General features: G+C 36.8%; 3 protein-coding genes and 3 long non-coding RNA genes across 6 annotated transcripts; 4 read left to right on the top strand and 2 right to left on the bottom strand.

Moving 5' to 3' along the window:
• Positions 1-255: 255 nt before the first annotated feature.
• On the top strand, positions 256-7,421 carry LOC145212498 (uncharacterized). Its single transcript, XM_080080630.1, has 9 exons — positions 256-319; positions 435-607; positions 665-1,527; positions 1,594-1,713; positions 1,796-1,906; positions 2,008-2,190; positions 2,278-2,349; positions 4,032-4,121; positions 6,446-7,421. Exons 1-9 carry the CDS (start codon positions 302-304, stop codon positions 7,207-7,209), a joined length of 2,394 nt encoding a protein of 797 aa, XP_079936756.1. The 5' UTR covers positions 256-301; the 3' UTR covers positions 7,210-7,421.
• Positions 7,422-10,285: 2,864 nt separating this feature from the next.
• On the top strand, positions 10,286-11,461 carry LOC145215613 (uncharacterized). The gene is made up of 4 exons (XM_080084335.1): positions 10,286-10,666; positions 10,917-10,939; positions 11,042-11,169; positions 11,326-11,461. Exons 1-4 carry the CDS (start codon positions 10,369-10,371, stop codon positions 11,459-11,461), a joined length of 585 nt encoding a protein of 194 aa, XP_079940461.1. The 5' UTR covers positions 10,286-10,368.
• An 857-nt stretch (positions 11,462-12,318) lies between these two features.
• Positions 12,319-15,160, top strand: LOC145212502 (uncharacterized). Its single transcript, XM_080080635.1, has 2 exons — positions 12,319-12,422; positions 14,360-15,160. Exons 1-2 carry the CDS (start codon positions 12,368-12,370, stop codon positions 14,851-14,853), a joined length of 549 nt encoding a protein of 182 aa, XP_079936761.1. The 5' UTR covers positions 12,319-12,367; the 3' UTR covers positions 14,854-15,160.
• LOC145212504 (uncharacterized) lies at positions 14,387-16,980 on the bottom strand. Its single transcript, XR_013856724.1, has 6 exons — positions 16,887-16,980; positions 16,537-16,653; positions 15,868-15,991; positions 15,446-15,581; positions 15,130-15,220; positions 14,387-14,763 (listed from the first exon to the last, which is right to left on the bottom strand). It is a non-coding gene; the product is annotated as an uncharacterized LOC145212504 (long non-coding RNA).
• Positions 16,981-16,985: 5 nt separating this feature from the next.
• LOC145212505 (uncharacterized) lies at positions 16,986-18,514 on the top strand. Its single transcript, XR_013856725.1, has 2 exons — positions 16,986-17,477; positions 17,700-18,514. It is a non-coding gene; the product is annotated as an uncharacterized LOC145212505 (long non-coding RNA).
• Positions 18,515-19,414: 900 nt separating this feature from the next.
• On the bottom strand, positions 19,415-22,851 carry LOC145214577 (uncharacterized). Its single transcript, XR_013857070.1, has 2 exons — positions 22,572-22,851; positions 19,415-21,793 (listed from the first exon to the last, which is right to left on the bottom strand). It is a non-coding gene; the product is annotated as an uncharacterized LOC145214577 (long non-coding RNA).
• Positions 22,852-24,633: the final 1,782 nt, after the last annotated feature.

Genomic DNA, 24,633 nt, shown 5'->3' with positions numbered 1-24,633 from the left:
GTTTAGTGTGTAAATTGTATTTCACATTTACATTTTGTCAAAAAATGTCATAAAAGGAGGAGTTTAGCTTACAACGGTAAATAACAATCAACTCGCACCTGTTTGCTAGACTAGTTTAGTGAAAGTTTATAAAAGTCACGCACCAACTGAAGCCTTACACAGTGTCGATTGGTAGCAGGAGATTGAAGTATTTTATGAAGGAAAAGGATGCAGGAACATGTAACAAATCTCGTATTTTGTTGTTTGCAGTAATATCGCTGAAAAGTAGAAAAAAATTAGTGAAACTGTAATTAACTTTACAATGGCATCAACAAATGAAGTGAGTATAGTTCATGATAATTTAAAAGTTATTTAATCAAATATTGATTTTCGTGCAATAACCTAACACGATTTAAACCATTGAATGATGTCTACATTGTCTTGTTATTTAACAGTTACGGGAATTGGACTGTGGCGACATCACGTGTGACCTTGAGAAGTTTGAGGCCGGTTCAGGAGGTTTCGGGGATGTTATATTTGGATACCACAATGGGTTAAAGAAAGAAGTTGCCATCAAAATATTTAAAGTTGATGGCGCAACGCACAAAAAGTCACTCGTTGTAAAAATGTAGGATTTGTCACATACAAAAACTACAATAGCTATATTTATCGAAATATTCTTAAGGTTTCAAGAAGAAATGGAACATTTGCTGAAAGCAGATCATAAAAATGTCGTTCGAATTTTCGGCTACGTCCAATGGTCGTTTGCAATGGGAATTGTGATGGAATACTGCAAAGGTGGAGATTTAGAAACTTTACTAATGGATACATCCAAAGAACTGGGCCTTGCTGTGCGCGTTCGCATTTTACACGAAATAGCATCAGCATTGGCTTTCTGTCACAATTTGCCCGACAAACGTTTAATTCATCAGGACCTCAAACCTGGAAATATTATGCTGACTGAAGAGCTTCAATGCAAGGTTGGCGACTTTGGCTCCGCCGAACTGGCAACACACAGTACTTCGGCAACTGTGAATCCTTTGGCACGAACCAAGAAAGAAAGGCTTCAATACACTCCCTACTACACCGCTCCTGAAAAACTGAAGGATCCAGCCACCAAACCCAAGACGAAACATGACGTATATTCCTTCGGAATGATAACTTTCTCGACTCTTGCTCGTAAAGCTCCTTATCCACGTCTGGAAGGCGAACAACGAAGGAAGCTGTTACAACTAATCGAGAATGGAAAAAGACCGGACTGTCAAGATATACAGGATTGGATACAAACTTTGGTCGGTGAAGACAGAGAAATCGCAGAGCAACTCCAACTACTGATGAAGCGATGCTGGGATCAAGATCCCACAAAACGTCCCACAATGACTGAAATAAAAGAAGGATTAAAAAATCTGTTGGAAAAGCAAAACCCCGAAAACCTACTTTCTCAAGTAGGAAGTGTTGCCAGGGAAATGGTTGTCAACCAACCATCCACCAACGAAAGTCAACGCGTCCCGCTTCATTATTTCTCACCAAGGACTGGACGTTTTGAAGGTAAACCTTTATATTAAACACCACAAACAAAATTATTCTTTGAAAACAAACTGTTTTACTTTCCAGTGCCGTCTACTACATCTAGTCGCACAATGGAACGACCTACCAAACCAGCAGGGGGCGCACAAGAGCACGGTTCGTCTCAACAAGGGGAAATTCCCACCAGTAGCAGGTCACAGCAGCCGGGTATGAGATACATTAAACTTGTAGTTTTTTTCATAATGTTGATAGTTACATTGTGGCCGATAATTTTGTGTTAAATGTTTAGATTCCACCGAAGGAACAGAGAGTAAGGAGGCCAATACCTCCATAGAAATCTCACAACCGAAAACATCAACTGTGGAAGTTTCAAGGGAAACCCCCCAACCTCAGCATCCGGGTATGAGAAATTGAAAACATAATCGACTGTGTTTGCGCCAACTAGTGGAATATAAACACAAACAAGTTTTAAGCACATTCTAAGGTCATCTCTGTATTTAGATTCCAACAATCCTGGAAGTACCGGAGTTCAACGCTCCACCGAATCTACAGAGGAAAGTTCCCATTCCAGCAAATCACCACAGCAACACCCGCGTGAACCAACCGGGGGCGCTCAAGAGCATATACAGTCTCCTCATCTTCAACACGGGGAAATTCCCACCAGTAGCAGATCGCAGCACCTTGGTAAATGTTTCCAAAGTTGAACAAAAACGATTTTATACGATTTTATGTTTCCAAAGTTGAACAAAAACGGTTTTTTGTTGTGTTTAGATGAAACAAAACCTGCAAGAACCCTGGTCAAAGAAATTCCCCATTCCAGCACGTCACCACAGCAACCTGCAGGTAAACCAATCACAAATAAACGCGTGAAAATCATACAAATACTTTGGAACCATATGTTTAATGGTGAAAATAAAGACCCAGATAAACGTAAAAAGCGACATGCTTTTTAGCTCTTTCGAGTAAAGCAGCCTAGAACTGCAAAAAGCTGGTGAAAAACCAAAATTATCCACAGCTTGGTTCATAATCACCATTTACATAAAAATTCCACAAAAAAAACAAGAACTTAATACTTTTTGAACATTTAAGTAACTATATTCGAATGCAATAAACGCTGAAGGTCAGACAAAGTTCGGCTGTCTGTACAGAGTTGCCTGTTTAAGCCCGAAAGTTTGATTGACAAGCGTTTACAATAAAGCCTCAGGAAAGACCAAGAAAATAAACGCAACAAACATTTATAGACAATTGGTCCTGAACAAACTATTTTAGGGCTGTTTGACATTAAGTCAGGTCCAGCAACTAGCTACTTAGCTAGTTTAATTTATTCAACAAAATACTGACACACTGTAAAGTTAGGGCCAAATCAAGCCAGTTTTTTTTTTTTGAAGAAACACAGGCCGAACCCCAAACGAACCTGGCCCGACTTACAACTCTGTGTCTGCGAACTTTGACCATCGTTTAAATTATGATTCTAAAGGCCTATTTATTTGCTAAACTGCCGTTGCCTCAAAGCAAAGCTTCTGAAACATCACATCGAACACCCAAAAATTTACAGTGAGTGTCATAATTTGTTTGTAATATTTCGAATAACTATAAGAAAGGCTTATGCAGTTATAACTACACTGCATCGAATAAATCAACGTTGAACTGCGAAAATGTGGTTGACAAATCCACATTATCTACAGTTAGCTTGGTTATTGTCACCAATCATTATAATTTTAGCAGATTCTTTCCAGGTTTTTAAGCTAAAAATTCTACAATGCATGACCTAAGTGTTGTTACTATGCAACAACCCTTAAAACATCTCTAAAGTACAAGTGAATATATTGAAACTTGTGAAGGTCAACCAAAATTCGACTGTCGGCAATTTGTTTGCAACCGGTCAATTTTGAGCTTCGTTTAAATTCTGACTCTGATGGCCTATTTTTACCAAAACTACCGTTGGCGACCGCTGGCACCCGAGCTTAAGTGCAACGCTTTGCAAGTCGCCATTTTGTTTGTGGAGGGTGTCATGGTAACCGTATACCATGGTTCAGTTGATGCGAACCACGTGTCACCATTTATGCATGTCCCTTTCTATCGCCCCGACTTGTGACAAGATTTTTGCGCCTCTGATCAGCTACCCGACCTGTCATCTGGTACAGTACATGTAGTATTGAACTGGATTAATTACACACCCGTGTTCAAGCGCTTTGTGAGATGGCCAGAAGCAGTTTGACGTCACATGATTGTTGAAATTAAAAAACAAAACGAAACCAAAGAATCTAAAAAAGGTTTGGAAAATATCACTGTTATTCAATTGCTTCTGTGTGTTTAAGAGGTTACTGCAGGTCAACTTACACGTCTTGCGTTGTGCGATTATAAATTGTTTGTTATAATTTTAAATCTGGTTGAAAAAACAAAAAACGAACGAATAAAATAGTTCCTCCTCCTTATCAATAAGGGGAAGTCCCAACATTATCAGGGCACAGCAGCCGGGTATCTCTATTGAAAGAGTCAAAAATGTCTTTTTTACGATTGTTTAGCTCCAGTTGGACAAGGTGATGAGAAACGCCCCACTGCACCACGAAAGGAAATCGCTCATTCCAGCAACACATTGCCGCAGCAACCTGCAGGTAAACCAATCAAAAACAAACACGTAATAATCGTTTAAAAGCCATTGTTGCGAATCTGACGACTCAATTTTTTTAAAGTTTTAGGTTTTACCAAACTTCTTTTACAAAAGCATTCCAGTTCCTTTCCTCCCAAAATCCAGAATTTTTAAATTTTTAAAATTTATAAAAAAATTTAAAAAAAAATTGTCCTCACGTTTAAGTAAAACATCATTGATTTAAACTGTCATTTTTTTATCTTTCGAATGAAAAAAGGACTTTTTATCGCAACCAGACAAAACTGGCGGTGTCGAAACAAACTATCTAACCACAGATAACCGCCAAAATCCAGTCTTCGAATAAGTGATTGTCACATTTCGAGCATTTCATTGGAGCGGGTTAGGCAACACTTTACATGCAGCGGTCCAAAACCAATATCAGCTATAAAGTAGCGGCGGCCCGAATTTATTTTTCACTTTCAATTCCACTTTTCTTCATTTTAGCGGATTTTCGCCAGGTGGTCTCGTTTTAAAGCACATTTTGCCAAAATAGCCAAAAAACAGACGATTTTATTTAAATTGTTGTTTACAATCAGGATTGCCATCGACTTGAAACTAAAAAAGGACAATCAAAAAATTAAATTTTCATACGAAACGAAACAAGCGTTTTTGAACAAATCTTTGCTTTTATACGAGCCATATCATATTTCATCCGCAATATTTTGGCCAGAAACAATCTGTTGCAGCAACTCCTTGTTTGTAGAAAATACTTCGTGCATCTCACAACAGCTTAGATCAAGGTTTATTGTTACTTGTAACAGGGATTTGACTTGTAATTGTTGTAAGTAACACAGAAGAAGGACCCAAGTCAAAAAGTGGGGCATTTGAAATAATTTAGAAATAAAGAGAATGAACTCTTCTAAGACATAACCCTTCAAAATATAGGCTATTACTGCCAGGCATAATATCAAGGCTTTCACGGTGATATTAACCCTGATGAAGACGACCTGTGTAGGACGTCGAAACGTCGGAATAAAATTACATTTGCCAGAAGAGCTCTACAAACTTGATAGCCCTAAAAAATAAGGACAAATTTTAGAAATAAGGACGGTATAGCAACCCTGGATATAATTCTTATTGTTTGTTTGTTTGTTGTTTCAATTTTTAGCCCAATCGGCCTGTGATTTCTTTATCAGTTCCAAATGTGTGTGAAACGTTACATTATATGCTTTAGAGAAATATCCTTGTTTTAAGCATAAACGCAAAACCAAACAATTTCTTGTCGTTCAAAGTTAACCATTTCGTTCGTTACACTGCGACCGTTAAATTTCAAGTTGGTTTTGCTACTGTGCTGCGATATGCAGTAATTTAGTGGTTGCATGTTTTCCAACAACAGCCAGTTCATGTGTTTACCGGTATAAGGTTGCATGTTTTTACACTGGAAATAAAAATAAAAGATGAAGTTTTCAAAAACCCGAATGCCTATAAACAATAAATATTTGAACCCGAATCGAACCTAAACCATATAACAAGCGGTTCGACTCCCTGGTGTAAAGATCGGACGCGGTAGAGCAACTAACACAGGAACTCGCGTGCTAAATTTCTAAGCCAGCAATTATTGCCATAACAAACGCTACGTTGCGCCACATGTCGAAAATTAACAGCCCTGTGATGTGAGTTCCTGTGTTAGTAGCTCTTTCAATCGTGCCTGAACACATTTGATTTCCCGGTGTAACGATGGGGACGCACTGAAAATTAGTTCACTATTTTAGATCAAATAAATATATCGCAAATGGAAGGCCTAATGTGGTAATCATTACATAAGATGTAGTAAACATAAAATTGTAAATATATGGAAAAGCAGCATCCAGCTTTGCATAAAACGTCAAATTGTTCTTTTTAACTGTAATAATAATAGCATTGTGACGCAACAAAATCTTGGCCAGCATAACATCAAGTTTTTGCAATTTTTCAATTTTAGAAAACAAAAATACCAGAAAATAATAATAACAAAATTGTCTTAAATAAAAAATACTGTAAATATTGTGACGGTTAAATAAAGCTGTTTGGTTTGGGATGAGATCTTGCAAAAAACTGGTTTGAAAACTAACTTCAGTCCGTAACCCTACCCCTGTTTTTTTCCCGGGGTCCGAACCCAGGACACTCCCGTTTTTTGTGTCTGTATGTATGTACATGGGTCAGGCGCGCCAGACCATTCGGCCAAGTTTCTGACAAGGTTTACCCCTGTTTCACACCTAATCTAATTATTTAGCTCTTTACGCCACCTATCGGCACTTACCAATTTGTTTTTTTAGTTGTTTTAAGTTTGAAACTTTGATTTATTTGTAGATGAAGGTGACGACTTCAATCACCTCGTACAAAAATATGTTGATTTATTAAAAACAAAAAAGTACCACGAAGCAAAAACGACAAAACAACAACTTTCAAGGTCATTCGAAAGTCAACTAGTGGTCACTGCAGAAAACTTGGAAGCCGAAGCCGAAAAACGTCGAAATGGAGGAAAATATTTGGAAGCCATTTTGTTTTCCAGCATTTCCGCAGATTTCTATGTGAAGAAAAATCCCGAATCCGATGTAGCGATAAGTGTAGTTGGTTGTGCGCAGGAAATTAAAAAAACAATCGAGCTTTTGATGAAAAATTCTTCTGATTTATTTTCGAAGTTAAGAAACAGAGAAATCGTGCGAAATCACGTAATCTCACTGATGCGTGACATGATTCAGCAAATCCGCGACCTTCAAATAAACGAAGAATTTCGATGTTTAGAGGAGGTTCGGTGTTTGCGTCACATTGAAGTGAGTCAAGGTAACATCGAGGATTTGGCATCGAACGAAGCAACAATAAAACTTGGACTTAAACTTATGGAAACAAAGTTCGGGAATAAAAGTTCAAAGTATTCAATCTACGGTATCTTGTTAAACAATCTTGGTGCTGTTTGCGAGATAACTTCACGATTCAAAGAAGCAATCGAATATTACACAAAAGCAATCGAAGCCTTCAAAACTGCGGAGGATTTAACTGAGGAACGACGAGGAGAATATATTGCAAGAAGTGATAGGAATTTGCAAAACAACAAAGCAAAGTTGAACAAGTGATTAAGTTTGCTGCAAAACAAAAAGTTTTTGTCAGTGACAAAATTATTGTGAAACAAATTCACATTTTCATTGTAAAAAAAACTTTATGTTTTGTTTTTCTTGACTTTGTGCACAATCTCTGTATTTTAGTGACGATTATTTGTACAAATGTAAAAATAAACTTACTGCTTCAAATGATGATGAAATTTCAAAATTCCTGATTTTCACAAACTTTTTAGGGTATTTGTCACAAACTCATGAACAACGATTTCGAAAAAGAAAATCTGAAAAACAAAGAATTAGATTGCGGAGTTTATTCGCAGTGAGAGAAACTTAGGTTTTTTGAAGAATGAAGACAAAAAATTAAATGAACTTACAATAATGGTGCGTTCATGCCAGTAAAAAAATGGAGAATAAGTATAATGAGGTAAAAATGTTTCGAAACTAGTTTTAGACGTATGTTGTATCTTTTGAATTTTAAATTAGTGTTATAATTGATCCCCATATGCTAAGTATCACAAAACAACAAACCTTGCAAAGCTGCACCAACCAAACACAACCATCTGTACATTTTCAAACCAACAAGTTTCCACAAGTAAACTGCAACTCTCGATAATTGTTAGCCTGAATGTGGTCACAATTATTACCAATTTCTCTGTGAACCCTGCAAAAGTAATTTTTGTAATTAAAATCTTGGTGCTAGTAACTTAATAATCTTAGAAACAAAACCAACAGTTTGTTTTTTTTTGCAAAAAACAAATGTTAAACTTTTCATTTGATAAGTTAATGTTGATTCACAAACATTAGCAAGGAAATAATTTAAAAAACTGGCTACATTATCTTGCAAATGTTTATAAAATATTAAAAAGCATTGAAAATTTTGAAAGGTAAGCATGTATAATGTTATGATATTAATAATATTACTGAATGACAAAGTAATAAGCCAATACTTCCACACTTAGATTTAATATGGAATATTAGGCGCCGTTGTCGAATAAATTAAGTTGCAGCACCTTAAGGCCGTTTTGAAAACAAACAAAAACCTTGCAAGATAGCTAACTTGCGGCAACTTAGCTATCTGCATCGCAAGTTAGCTACGCAGGTTACAACGCTAAGTTGCTGCAAGTTAGCTATGTTTCGTTGCATGTTAGCCAGTGGTGGAATTCAGCCGGTTCGCACCGGTTCTATAGAACCGTCTCACTAAATTATATGAGATCAGCGAACCGGTTAGCATTACTGGTTACTGTCAATGGACTTTTTGTAACGGAACCGGCTGAAAAATATTACTTTTGTGATCAAACCGGCTGACAAAAAAATTGAATCCTACCACTGATGTTAGCTGTCTTGCTGCAACTTAATTTATTCGACAACGGTGCCCCACAATGGAATGAGTTTCGGATTTAATTTTCGGAGTCGAACTGCTTATTGTTAAGGCAGTGGTCTTCAACCTTTTTTCAAGGCGACCCCAATTGAAAAGAAAATTAAATCAGCATTTACATGCGACCCCATTTTTTCCGATAGTGAAAAAATGTTTCAAGGAATGCCGAAACTGAAACTATTTTCATGTAAATATTTCATGTAAGTATGTAAATACGAATGCATAAAAGCTGTGCAGTGCGCGTCATATTATAATTCGTCAAGTTGCAGTGGACTTTAAAGCCACAATATTCTTCCAGCAAAAATTTGAAAAGTGTAAAATCCATTGTACATAGTGATAATGTTTGCTGCGTACCAAGCCGCACGGCAATCTATATGCTTGTGATGAAACGTTTTTTTTGTCATGTATAATTGAAATAAACCACTATGTATAAAAACAAAACAGTGGTGGGGTTTAAATGTAGGCGTGGGACTTCATTTAGGAAGCCACCGCAAATCAAATAGGCACCAGCGCGCAACAAGCTTCAAATTAAATAGTACACTATACTGTCACAATCATATAACGTAACAATTAACGCGCATTCACACAATTATTGTTTCACATAACAACTTTTTATGACTAACAAACGTTTGAGTTAAAATAAGCTTTAATATATTATTTATTTACGGTCATTGCTTTTTCCATTCCTCACTACCAAGAGCAAGATGATTTCTGATTTTATTTGCAGCAAATTTTATTTCCCAATTGTAGGAAAGCATTTAAAAACTGGCCACTGTAAGAACACGAATTTGGAGGTCTGTAATTCCCGCAAATAGGTGAAGGTCTTCAAGAACACAAGTACAAGTGGACGATGATATTTTGCAAAATAGGTACACTATTCACGGTTTTGAATAAACTGAGCAAAAAAATCAAAGCCAGTATTTGCGTAGAACATGACGACGTTTCGACAAGTGCTATTGTCATCGTCAGGTTATAAGAAATAAAAGCGACAAAAGGCACGCAACAGGGCGATGCACGAAGGTATTTTAACTTCGTGTCGCCTTTTTATATACTACACAAATATACTGGCTCTGATTTTTTTCTGCTCAAATGTATGCGTAAAGCTCTGTGATATCTAGCATGCAAATTGGGTTAGTGTTGTGTTAAAAACGTGCAATGTTAAAACTAAACAATCACCGCAAACAACAGGTTATGAATTAAAACTGTATACGAAGCGACTACATCTAGCCTTCTACTTCGTCGTAATCTTGTCTGTTAAGCCGCCATAAATAATTTAACGTCTGCTCATCGATATCCTACGCAGGCGGCGCTACTAGATCACGTAATATTTTAAGGACTTGATGGGTTGGAAAAAAGAAAGTTGCAATAAGTCGATCTAGTGACATTTTAGAGGAGCTTGTTAGAAACAATTTGAGTTGCCAATAGACTTCAGTTTATGGGGAATAGTGTTGACAGGTGCTACGCAAAGCATAATATTTCCAATTATACATAACTTCTACAACATGTGATGTTATTGATTTGTTTGGTACCGTAAAATATCGGACAACCGATTGGAATTGCCATTGCGAAACACATACTTTTCTCTCATGCAGTTTGTGCTTTTTGCTGTCTCGGCGTTTTGTTGTTGTGAAAAAAATTGACTACCAGGTTTTTTTTTGGTTTACCGGTAAAGTTTACCCATTGAAGTTGTTTTTTGACAACATACTTATGTCGTAAACGCATATTTTTTTTCAGTATGTTTGTTTTAATTGTTGTATGTTTGCATTAGTTACGTTTAGATAATAGTCAACAGTCAAGTAACAATGGATGATTCTTTTCTTGCTGAAGCCACTGATCTTGGCCGAATATTGGATGAACTGGAGGAAAATGAAAGTCCACAGATACAAGAAGTTGATGAAGACAATCCTGAAGTTGTACCTGAGGACCAAACTTCGTTATCTAACTCCTCAAATTTATCTGCAATCTACATGGGGGATGGAATTAGAGAACAATCATATCCAAGTTTCTCACCACCCTCCTATTCTGCTGTATTAGCTGAAGATAGAGCTGCACACCAAACAACTTCCCATAGAAGTCAGGAATTGTCAGAATTACAACAAGGTAACTTTATTAGGTTTGCAGTGCACTTTACCTGAAACAAGGAAACTATGCTGTTATATGTACATTCACTCTGAAAAGTTGTATGTCTGACAAAAGCTTGAAAGTAAATATACTGCCTTAAAAATGTACTAGAGTAGGGTTTGTAGCATCTTGTAACTCATATTATGTCATAGCAATAATTTTGGGAAATCGCTCTTCTGTATTTTAGCATTTGTTCACTTCAATTTTCTAATGGTTTTATACTTTGCAGGTGATCAAACCACCAGCTCTGAGGTTAGTGTTTAAATGGAATTAGTAAATTTTTCTTCATGCATTTAAGGCATACCTTAAATATATATTGCTGTTTAGGACAAAAGCCATACTTTTCTTTTACAGGAACACATGAAACATCGGTTGTGCAAACAAATACCACGACCTGGCCTTTATAAGCCACGATGGGTTCCAGACAAGGAAAGTCCTGCATGTACAAAGTGTGGAGTAGCCTTCAGTTTTACAAGACGAAGGTATGCGTTAGTTTGCTGTCAAATATAGTGTATGCAATCCTATTTTTGTGTTGTTGACATTTCCTAGACTTTTTGGGGGTGTTTGGGGGTCAATGTCAGTCTGTAAGTGACGCAGTAATACAACTAAAACACTAAATGTCACATATTCTTTTGTAGACATCACTGCCATGCCTGTGGTCAAGTATTTTGCAATACATGTTGCAAAGAAAAATCAAAATTGGAATACATGGAGTTTGCCGAAGCACGTGTTTGCATGCGGTGCTCCCCCCCCTTTTCAAAAAGTTGTGCGTAAATTAAATAGGCCAAAATCGTTCCGTCAGGGAGTCGTTATCTCAAAGACGCGAGCCTTCAATCTCTTGTATTCGCTTGTTATCTAATCGCCAATTGTGACGTAACAAAGGTTTAATAAGGAGGTTTATGCGCCAACAATCGGAAAGTTACGTTCCGGCTAGGACGCTGGTAGCAGTTTCTTGCTAAGTGGTAACTGCACTAAGTGCAACATATCAAACTGTTTTTGCATTTGAACAATGTAAAAGTGTTAAAAACGTGTAATGTTGTGTTGCTTTGATCCTCCAAACGCGTAATGGTTTGTCAAAAACATTAGATCGATGTAAATCGAGTTATGTTATTAGGGTAATTTGTTACTTGCCAGGCACAATTTATGCCTTCTGCAGTTACCACCTTTAGTGCATTCGTGACATTGCGCAACTTAACAGTAGGATTACCGCTTCAGCAAGCGATTTAGTTCTTTAGAAATTGGACCCTGTTTTTTAAGCAACGATTTTGATTACCTGACAGTCACGCTTATTTTGAATTACCTGTTCTTCATGTCAATTAGATGGGTAGAGAAACCGCCATTTTTGGAAAAAGTGCTTTGCCGCATAACGCGTCGTTTTGAACGACGTGTGACGTCATTAGGGATTTCCCCCCAAAAAATTGCTGGACCCACCCCTTTAAAAATTTCTGGATACGCCCCTGTTTGCAGTCATGTCCTTTTTTATTTTTTTGAATTTTAATCACCTGAATCTGTTTTAACAAAACTCAAGATAAGTATATGTAACATAATGTCAGTCTGTAAGTGGCGCAGTAATAAAACTAAAACACTAAATGTCACATATTCTTTTGTAGACATCACTGCCATGGCTGTGGTCAAGTATTTTGCAATACATGTTGCAAAGAAAAATCAAAATTGGAATACATGGAGTTTGCCGAAGCACGTGTTTGCATGCGGTGCTATGCAGCTATATTGCAGGGTATGTTAGTCTATACCAGAGTCAAACGTGAAAGTTTGAAAAACACTCCTAGTCCACCTGTCTACTCCATAGTAAATCTTTCAAAATTTAATGTGTAAATATAAAAAACTGTTGCAGCAAAATTTGCATCTTTTTTATCATGAAACACTTATGTTGGTTGGTTGAACATAATGAGATACTTAAACTTAACTTTTTCGAATGTCGCGATAAACGGACTTTAAATTCTCGTTGTCAGCTTTGCCGTCGCAGACCCACGGGTCACTAAAGGTCAACTTGTAGGCATTTCAAGACAGTTACGAATTTTTCGTCTTAACGTATCTTTATTTTTGATAAATCAATTCAAGAATCAGTACTTAAGTCACGTATAAATTAGGCTAAACGGTATTGTTGAACACTAAGGACTGCATGCTGTTAAAAAAAATGTAAAAAGGTCATTAAACGGTCGTTTTTCCGAAACAAAGTTAAGTGAAAAACAAGTTGTTATGTATACCTTTGTAGCAAACGACTTTTTTTATATAGTGTCTAATATAACAGTTAAGGCTTTCTAGGATAATTTATGTTTAAAAACTGAACTTGAACGACAATATCAAGGTCAAAGCAAGGCTCTAGATTAAATTGAATGTATTTTTCCCGTTCTTTTTTCACTGATTTTTCGTAACTATATGACAGTAATGATGCAAAACGAATACGGACAAAAACATTTAAAGTTAATGCTTTTATCTACAAAATCTAAAAATAACTGCAACATAGGTTTACCGTAAATCCGCATAAACGCGCGTGTGGGGACCCATTCGTTTTTGCTTGCAAAAACAATCATACATATAGATAAATTGTGTATAGTGTAGTAAGTTGGTAAATGTCGTATAGAATATATAAAATGGAAGTATATCAGAAAGCCACTTTTCTAGTGCTTACATTATACTATACACATTACATTCTAGTGCGTTAAATTATATGCTTTAGAGAAAGATCCTTGTTTTAAGCATAAACGCATTTCCATGGACAACCCAACAATTTCTTGCCCTATATAGTTATTCCGTTCGTTACACCACGACCGTTAAATCTTAAGTTGATTTTGCTACTCTGCTGCGATATGCAGTAATTTAGTGGTTGCATGTTTTCCAACAACAGCCAGTTCATGTGTTTACAGCTCCGGTATAAGCTTGCCTGTTTTCAGACAGGAAATAAACTAATGAAGTTTTCAAAAACCCGACTACCTAAAAACAATAACTATTTGAACCCGAATCGAACTGTTAGAGCAACTAACACAGAAACTCGCGTGCTAAATTTCTAAGCCAGCAATTATTGCCATAACAAACGCCAATGCTCCGTTGCGCCACGTGTCGAAAATTAACTGGCCTGCTTGTGATGTGAGTTCCTGTGTTAGTAGCTCTTCCAATCGTACCTGAACACATATCACAAACAGTTTGACTCCCTGGTGTAAAGATAGGGACGCACTTTAAATTAGTTCACTTATTTAGATCAAATACATGTATCGTAAATGGTAGGACTAATGTGGTAATTATTACAGAAGATGCAGTGAACCTGAAAACGTCAAATTGTTCTTTTTAACTATAATAATAAATAGCATTGTGACGCATCAAAATCTTTCTTGACAACAATAACATCAAGTTTTTGTAATTTAAGTTTAGAAAACAAAAATACCAGAACATAATAATAATAATGAATTATCTTAAATAAATAACTGTTAAAATTCTGACAGTTAATTAAAGCTGTTTGATTTGGGATAAGACCTTGTAAAAAACTGATTGAAAATTAACTTCAGTCCAAGCCCTACCCCTGTTTGACACCAAATCTAATAATTTTGCTCTTTACGTCACCTGTCGGAATTTACCAACATTTGTTTGGTGTGTTTATCTTACTAATTTTTTAGTTAAACTTCATTATTTTTGTTAAACAACGCTTTGATTTTTTAGATGAAGGTGACGACATCAATCAACTCGTACAAAAATATGTTAATTTATTAAAAACAAAAAAGTATGACGAAGCAAAAACGACAAAACAACAACTTTCAAGGTCATTCGAAAGTCAACCAGTGGTCACTGCAGAAGACTTGGAAGCCGAAGCCACAAAATATCGAAATGACGGCAAGTATTTGGAAGCCATTTTGTATTTTAGCATTACCGCAGATTTCTATGTGAAGAAAAATCCCGACTCCGATGTAGCGATAAGTGTATTTGGGTGTGCGGGGGAAATTCGAATAACAATCGTACGTTTGATGAAAAATTCTTCTAATTTATTTTCGAAAATAAGAAACAGAAAAATCGTGCGCAATCACGTGATCCCACTGATGCTTGACATGATTCAGCAAATCCGTGACCTTCAAATAAACGAAGAAATTCGATGTGAAAAGGAGGCTTGGTGTTGGGGTAACATTGAGTGGTGTCAACATTACATCGGGGATTTGTAATCGAGGGAAACAACAATAAAACTTGGACTTGAACTTATGGAAACAAAGTTCGGGAATGAAAGTTCAAAGTATCGAATGTGCGGTCGATTGTTGGACGATCTTGGTTTTGTTTGCGAGAAAACCAAAAACAAAACAAAAAGTTTTGTCAGTGACAAAATTATTGTAAAACAAATTCACATTTTCGTTGTAAATAAACTTTTTTGGTGTTTTTTGGTTTTGTGCACAATCTCTGTATTTTAGTGACGATTATTTGTACACATGTAAAAAGAAACTTACTGGTGATTAAAATGTTGATGAAATTTTGTAATTCCTGGTTTTCACAAACTTTTCGAATACTTGTCTCAAACAACAACTTCCAGAAGAAAATCTGAAAAACAAAGAATTAGTTGAAATTGCAGAGTTTATTTGCAGTGAGAAAGTTTAGGTTTTAAAGAATAATGAGGCATATGTGGAAGTAAAAAATAGAGAATAAGTTTAATGAGGTTAAAATGCTTTGAAACTAGTTTTAGAATATATATATGTATATATGTTTTGAATTTTAAATTAGTGCCATAATTGTAGCAAATATGTTAAATTTTGAGAAATAACAAACCTTGCAAAGCTGCACCGACCAAACACAACCATCTGTATATTTTCAAACCAACAAGTTTCCACAAGTAAACTACAATGCTCGAAAATTGTCAGAAGCTCGGATATAATCACATTTATTACCAATTTCTCTATGAACTCTGCAAAAGTAAATTTGTAATTAAAATCTTGCGAATGCAGGTGATTATGCAAAAGAACAAACGATCATTGTGATAAGTTTTTGTTGATTCCGAACTGTTAATAATATTCCTGGAACATAAAATAACCAGCTAATACTTCCAGACAAATTACTAACAAAAATACTGAGTTGTCACACTTAAAAATGTTCCTCAGAAAATATTACCTTATGTTTTGTCATTCAAGTTAAAAACAGGAAAGGAAATAAAATAATGTGATTTTTATATCACAAGAATAAGCACAACAAACCTGGTTTTATCAAATTGCTTCTGGAAACTTTTCTCACTTGTTTCAATAAAAACTTTTCCACTTTAACTGAAGCCTCATCTAATTCCGTTTGTTTTTATTGCTGAGGACACAGAGCTTCCAACCACTGTTATGCATAAAAACAAATTTGATGATAAACCAAGAGGAAAGATGGGTGCGTTTAAAATATACAGGATAACTTGGTGCACCATATATCGCTTGAGGTATATCTTTGTTGATTTAAATGCCTGTTCCTACAGTGTTTATGTAAAAGTGCACTAAGCCATGCAAATATGCACTGAGCAACATAAAAATATTTTGAAGTGATTTTAAGATACACCAAGTGATAACCAAGCACCAAGAGGTGGTAATAATGCACCAAGTGATCGAAGCAAACCTGTATATTTCAAATGCCTTGGGAAAGATCATGGACTTCGAATTTCTAACCATTAGGTATTTAAGATGAGCAAATTCCCCCCTGTGTAATGATTATCCTGGTTTAAATGAGCAAATTGTGTTTTTTAACAATTTCTGATATAAAGTAAGGAAACCTAATTATGGAAGTTTTTGTCACAAACAGAGATTCACTTGCTTATTTGCACCGATATTGTTTACAAACCTATGTGTTAATATATACAGCACAATGATACATGGATATCCATTACAACTTACTTCTGTTTCTCACAACAAAGTGCAAAGTGTAAAATGATTATACATCACAAAATATTGATCGCAGTAGATCGTTTTGTTGGCTTCTCCAGTTTGGTTTAACTTCAATTTATTTATTTCCTGATTAAAAAAATAACGTGATCAAATAACTGTTTTTAAAATAAATCATGTAAGGGATGTTTGGTGTCAGACTAAGGAAATAAACACATTAATTTTACTTATATTCGCAACGCATGTTGTATGCATTTTGTTTATGACATCACAATACCACACAAATATTTGTGACATCACCATCGATTCAACCAATCAATTATCCTTAAACGAGAGTTTCAACTTTAAATATAAAGTTTTACCTGTAAATATCAACAATTCCACGACTTTTTGGCATTGTTCAGTTTAAATTGTCTGTATTTAAGTCAGACGCTTCGAACAAACAATTTCTCACGACAAAAATTCCACCCGATCCGTCTGGAAGTCCCCGATTAAAATCGGCTGTGTTACGCAGAATAATGCGTTTCTTATCGGGCGGGATTAGAATCTTTAGAACCTGTGTTATAACACAGCCCGATTGCGGACGGTTTTATCGGTAATGGCAGTGGAGCATTAAATTTGTTTTTTATTGGCAAATGTTATTTTTGCTGTGATAATAATCGCAGGTAAATTGGGTTTTATATCAAAATGGCAGTTAATTGTAAAACAGCAAGACAAAAACAAATGCATTCTAAGCTGTGAAATGAATATGTTAAACCATGTTAAACACTAAAATGAGCCAAGAATCAAGATTGAAGTACCTGATTGGCATCAAGGTTCTGGCAATGAAGCAATGCAAAGAGACCTTTCAGTGAGAAGAATTTCAAGTTCTTACCTTCATATGAAGCAAAGTGAGGACCAGCACACTGTCATATGAGGGCTTGTAGATTGGATTTGAATTGAAATGATTCACAGTAAGTGGCTGCCTTGTTACTGCCTTTCTAAAATCAACTATTTCTGTATTTCTGGCTGATGTTATTTTGAATTTTAGCACAGTTAAAACCCCAATATTGAATATTAACTCTGTTTTATAACAGTTAGACCGCTTATTGGTGACTAAACTCAAGCCTCTTGTGTTTAACCCATAATTGTCAAGTCAAATGAGCATACACTTTATTTTTGTTTTTTTATTGCAGTTCACCATCTGGAAAAATGCTTAAGCTTGAAAAAATCAACAGAAACATTCCATATCAAAAAAATTGAAGAAACTCTTTCATTGCGGAAGAATTTTGTCGACAAAAACAGCTCTCTCTTAAAGTGTCAGCAAAATCATTGATGTATACAACCTGTTACTTGCCTTACAGGAGAAAATTGTATGTTGAGATATGCACCACATACTTTAGTTTTACATGAATCAAATCAGAATATGTGTTATTTCTTTTCCACCGTTCTACCTGCCTGCAAGTTTATTTATTAAGTCTTATACCCAAATTAAGAATTTGTATTAAAACATTTGTAGGCATTGATATTATTTTACCTCCATGGTGATTATAGTCTCATGTAAATTCTGAGAATGTTTTGCACTCTGATGTAGAATCCGACAGTGAAGTGATTCATCAGACATAAATTGAGAACCTCTAGTTTTGACCAGTAGTCTGCATGATAGCATGTTGTAACAATTGGGTGGTTCAACCTTATTTTTCACATGATATCCGGTTTAATTTTCTTGATAATTCAGCAAATCATTACATTTTCAACTGTGCAATATTGTTTCACCTTTTTGTTTTATTTTAGTCTGTTTACTTAAAGATCCTTGTTTAGTATGTACTATGTACTTGTAAATGCAGGTTTTAACTGACCAATCAACCAATTGCTGTGAATGTAATTATTTATTCTCTTCCCATTTATTTCTGCTTTCATATAACTATGGGACTCAACTTGAAAATGTTGAAGTGTGGAAATTGGGTTCATAAGGAGCTTTTTCCATCAATAAAGTGTTGTCCTCACTGTGCATTTGGTGTTTCATCATTTTCATTAGTACAGGCTTTAACGTGTTTGAGACCACTAACGGCTTGAGGTATATGTAAACGGTTTTTACACGCCAACTCTAAACAACATTCAGTAAACGCTTGCAAAATATCGTTTAAATCTGATCATAACCTCGTAAATGAGAGACGTGCATCATAACCGAACGCAGGGCATGACCCCTTTAAAAATGATTTTTGCGCTGTCGAATTATGTAGCCTATAAAAGCTCCAGATGACAAACAGTTTAAGATAAACACAAACGGTTTTCACAGATCAACTCTAAAATACATCCAGTAAAGGCATACAAAATATCGTTTAAATCTGATCATAACCTCGTAAATGAGAGGCGTGCATCATAAGCGAATGCAGGGCATGACCGCTTTAAATATGATTTTTGCGCAGTCAACCAATGGTATACAAGCTCCAGATGTGAAACGGTTTAAGATAAACACAAACGGTTTTCACAGGTCAACTCTAAAATGCATCCAGTAAAGGCATACAAAATTTCGTTTAAATCTGATCATAACCTCGTAAATGAGAGGCGTGCATCATAAGCGAACGCAGGGCATGACCGCTGTAAAATGATTTTTGCGCAATCTACCCGTATAGCATGTACAGGCTCCAGATTTTAAACGGTTTAAAGTTATTATCACATTTAAACGATGTTTTGTATGCGTTTACTAGCTGTATTTTGGAGTTGACCTGTGAAAACCGTTTGTGTTTATCTTAAACCGTTTAAAATCTGGAGCTTGTATAGGCTACATTGGTCGACTGCCCAAAAATCATTTTTGAAGCGGTCATGCCCTGCGTTCGCTTATGATGCACGCCTCTCATTTACGAGGTTATGATCAGATTCAAACGACATTTTGTATGCCATGTACACATGGTTTTGATACAAGTGTATATATTTCGCAATCTGCACAATAAAACGCAAAGAAATGTTAAAAAAACGCGAGCAAAATAGTAAAATTGCTCAAACACGAAAAGGTCAACAATGCAGTGGTTAAAAAAGCCTAAAACGTTGTGATTATAAAATAATTTTGTAAAATGGAGATCATTAGACAATGTTTAGCCATCATAAGTATCCTTGCCAAAAGAGATTTTATAAAATCAAATAAATGAAATGACAGGTACTTGGTTAAATTGCAAGACAACTTGAAGCATTGGGCGAAAAACAATCTTGGTTTGATCATTGGCAAATGTTGAAATACCAACTTATTTCAAAAGAACACAGAAATGAATGAAGATAAATTGAAAGTATTAGCAATACGGCTTTACGCGCTTAAGGTTTTTTTTCTCCAAAATGGATAATACTTACAAAGTTTCATCGCACAATTAAAGCCATTATTAGCAATGACAAAATTGACTACACAAACATATACTGTTGTTTAAAAAACCCTTCAAACTCATGCTAAAAGTGTGTTCGATTTAAAAGCTGTGGTATAAATGTCTTTTACACAAAGTGCGTCGCAATTTTCGAACCCTAAACCGTTTGACTTCTTGGTGTGTCAGATCATATGAAGGAAACATAGCTTCACTGTACACACAAACAAACACACAAAGCACGCATTATGACAAAACAATCTGCTTGAAGAAGTGTCTGAAAGCGAACATCCAAATAATCACGTGGTCCCTATGCACCTTGTGTGATTGGCTGAAGCGTTTCCATAGCAAGACAGACTAGAGTTAGCTTGTGAATAATGTTTTTGCCATAAAATACTTTTGGATTTGAAATGACTGTACGCTGGAAAAATGCATAGAAATACATTAGTCGCCTTCCTCTATGGGCTAATTTGAAACGGAAAGGAAGAATTAGTTTTCAAAATATACAGATAATTCAAACTATAGTGCACAAAACAATTGGTTGCATTGAGGACTGTTGACAGTGTTATTGTTACAAACACATGGAATACTAACAAGCACAAAACAAGATGAAGTTTGTTGTACTTTTTCCAACAACATCTTATCTTCAAATAGTGCGCATCTAGCACATTTTCACCGTTCGGCATTTAAGTCCAGCCTTTGCATAATTTTTTTTTGCATAGTTCGGTATTTTTTTCGTTTAAAATGGAATTCCGTTTAAATGTTGTTTCCGCAAGGAATGGAATTTTCATGATAAGGAAATTCCCACAAGTTATACCAAAACCCGGGTTCGATGACATTGATGACGTAATAAACCCATTATTGCGTCAGTATGACAATAATTAACAGTATTGTACATTATTAGTAGGTTAAATTAATCAAAGGATTGTGTTTTTTTTTCGGAATGACTCGAAAATTTGCGGAATTCGCGAAATTATTTGAACAGTTTCCCACAACACATATATTGAAGTGGCTGTAAACAAAGCAGCTACAATAATTAACAAAAACAAACAAACAAATAAACAACTGCTAAATCGACAAAGCATCAAATAAAACCGCTGAAAAACACAACGAAAAAAAATGTACACCAGGGATTGGTCTCAATGTTATGTTATTATTGTGTTTATCTTTTTGTACGACATAAAACAGGTTCGTCACGTCACTATGACGCCACTGTGACGTGACACAGCATTGCTGGCACTTGGGGCGGTTGACTAAAAGTGTGTAGTGCAATAAGTGTAAGATATAGTCGCAAAGTTGTAAAATCAGGGGAATAAGGCACCGCGAGTGGCGTAAAAAGAGGACACTTGCGGAATTACGTCGTTCCGTTTTCCGCCAACTCCCTACTTTCCTCAATTTACATTAGATCCAGCGCAAAGCACCAAAACATTCCGATTGGGTGAAAATATGGACGTCATTTGGCCCATGGATTAGTGCAACAACCTTTTCGGAACATTACAGACATTAAAACGAAAAACGTTAATAATTGAACGAAAAATTTGTGGTAAAATAACACGCGGAATCTAAAATCATGTAGAAGGAATTAACTTGCATACGCTTCATCAAATGTTAAACTCTAAAACAAACTTATTTTTCCCATCTCTAAAACGCGGAATGTTGTATGAAAAGCGCCCTCCTGTGACGTAAAATACTTCGATCCAAGTCGCTGGGTGGCGCTGTCGATATGGAGTAAGTGCTTTCGAGGATGGGCTTGAAGCAAAAAGGGGGGAGTGTTGACCGTCGCTCTGTCGTTAGGGGGTGCTACATTGTGACGTCATAGCTTGGGGGCGGATCAACAGCTTTTCATGACTTGTCGGAGATAATGTATGAGATTCCGGAGACCAAAGATGTAATTGTCGTCGGTGTGGTTGTCCTCAAACACGTGCGCGAAGTCGATCATTCTGCGTGAAAACATGGGAAGGGTTGCCTATCTTGTTGAAGTAGGTAATCTCATTTATGACATTAAAAAACAAATTTTACAATACATAAGCGTAAAATATACCTACTATTTTTGCAGACAATGTGTCGCGTGTATTCTATACACAACAATTAGTTATTTTATGTACACTATTCACGGTTTTGAATAATGTCGTTTTATTTCCTAAAATCTGACGGTGACAACAGCACTTGTCGAAACGTCGTAATGTTTTACACAAATATACTGGATCTGATTTCTTGCTTAGTTATTTTATGATGTGTTAATTTGACACAAGTGAAAGTTTAGGATTTCGTTTTATTCACTTAAAAATAAAAACATGGGCAAAACAGCACATTCGGTCGAAATGTTTCCGCAACCGAAACTTTGGTGCACCATTTGTCGTACTGTTTTGAAGCAAGATATTTTTGTTGATATTCGTGTAAATAGGAAAGTCCAAAATGTGGGCCATTGCTGTGCAGTGTGACACGAAGACGTTTTTACTGGGCCACAAAGCTATTTAAACATGTACTGATTTATAATATCACATGCTGTTGTGCTTACGTAGAGGCAAACAATAGCTTTTGATCGTACAGCTGTAAATGTTTTTTTAAAGGCACGTGGTTAGCCACAAACCCTTTTCGAATGAATTTTTAAGCCAAAGATCAGAAAGTTCGGGAGCCTTTGCCCTACCTACCAACTATGAATCACACGCCTTCGATCTTTCCACCTGTAAGATACGAATCGATATAAAATCAACTTACTTCACATCGACTATTTCTGGCGGGAATCGATATTTCACATAATCCCGCGCCGATTCCTGAATGCGACGGTTCAGTGACGTAACAAAGTCGCGTTGTAGACGCTCTGAAGCGCGACGACTTGACAATTTCGATTCAGCTTCGCTCGAGTAACTATGACGAAACAATCATGTCATTTGTGACGTTTCCAAATTGTTAAGCGAAGCCACACAACTAAGACCGGTCTCAAAAATAATCGATAAACTAATATTTCTGTAACCATGAAAGTATTGTTTTATACACAGTGACGTTCTATTGTCCAAACATTAAAAGTGTATTGCTTTTGCAAAGCTTCTCCCCCATTGAAAAAATGCCCTTTAATCCTTGTGACCCAAAATCACACGTTCTCTAATTAAACTACAATAAATTATTAAAAAACTAAGTAAAATAAAAGAATAAGCCCAACCAAGAACCTCGCTAGGCTCCTCAGCACTAGGAGTCCCCACAGACTCCGACTTGAGCCCCAGGCGGGGCTCACTACACCCAAGCTACCCCACGAGATAGTAAAGAAGCGAAGATACATTACTGCCCCAAAGAAACTAGCCAGTAAAACCACCCCCACGAAGGCTCCTAGACCGTAAATCATGAGGGTACAAACTTTAAAGATGAATATCACAGAGCAGGGTATACCCACTAATCCAAGAACCAACAAAACCCCAAGACCTGAGTTAAATCCCACCCCCGTACCTCCGTAAAAGGAGCTCGAAGAGAGTTTTAGCGCGATATAAACTCTAACTTCTAGGAGAACAACTACACCCAACAATACAAGTACATATATTAGAAAAAGCCAAAGCAGGCCCCTAGTTCCCCCGGAACTACCTACTAATAGCCATCCTACACTCACTACCCCTGAACAGGCCAGCATATGACGAACATCAGTAGTCCCAATCCTCAGGATTCCCCCCACCACCACAGACATCACGGATATGAATTCTAAAGTAAGGCCAGCACCCCACCTGAAGAGAGCCAGAGCAGCCAGCAGCCCAATCTTGGGTACAGTACCCAAAACTAATCCCCCCCACAATGAAAGTCCCCTATAGACATCAATGACCCAAAGGTGCCTAGGAAAGCCCCCAATTTAAATAAAATAACCACTAGAATCCCGCTCACTAGAGCCTCAGGTCCGAGGCCCCCCTCGCCTACACCCAAAAGAAGGAGTAGAAGAAGCGCACCTATGATCATCTGCAAAAATAGGTATTTCATTAGGACGACAACCTTTGTACAATAGCCCCCAGCCCCCAATGCTAAAACACCCATCCCCACCGCTAGGCTCACTAGCTCCGCCCCGATTCACACACTGATAATACCCCTCCCCCCCAACACAAGAAGGAGCCCAACAACCCCCAATAAAACGAGCAAAACTGGAAACCTAACCACCCATATCGAGCAACAATAACACCATGCACCCCCAAAGAACAGCCGGCAGGTAAATGCGCCACGTGAGCACGATTAGATCAGTAAATTTGAATCGAGGTAGCAGTCCGCGAACATAGACTACCCCCCCAACGAGAGCAACTAAACCTACCATGGAGTTGTGCCCTAGGTATAGCACCTCACTGAGCCAGCACAGTAGCCAAATATTCATGTATTCCGCTAAAAAGAATAGCGTGAATCTGTACCCAGAATACTCAACATTATAGCCACCCACGAGCTCAGACTCCCCCTCGACTAAATCAAAAGGAGTACGATTTAATTCCGCAAGCACAATCCCCACCCATAGTACAACCCCCACTAATCAGACAGTCCTCCCCATCCCCCCACCCTATAGTAAAGCCTAAGCCTATCCCAGTCTAGAGATCTAGCAAAGTAGGCTAGGAGAATGATAAAGAGTCCCATCACGACTTCATATGAAATCATTTGGGCAACAGCCCGCACACCTCCCATTAGAGAGTATACACTACTCGAACCCCACCTAGCCCAAAGAACGCCATACACCCCCACACTCGAGATGTAGAGGACTACAATCACGCTAATACCCCCACCGTCTCCTCCCCCCAGCCTAGGCATAAAGAACCACCCCCAAGTG

The sequence above is a fragment of the Phallusia mammillata genome, chromosome 2, assembly GCF_965637545.1.
Source record: "Phallusia mammillata chromosome 2, kaPhaMamm4.hap1.1, whole genome shotgun sequence".
NCBI lineage: Eukaryota > Metazoa > Chordata > Ascidiacea > Phlebobranchia > Ascidiidae > Phallusia > Phallusia mammillata.
Note: the sequence above shows the minus strand (reverse complement) of the source record. Positions and strands in the feature narration are given on the sequence as shown.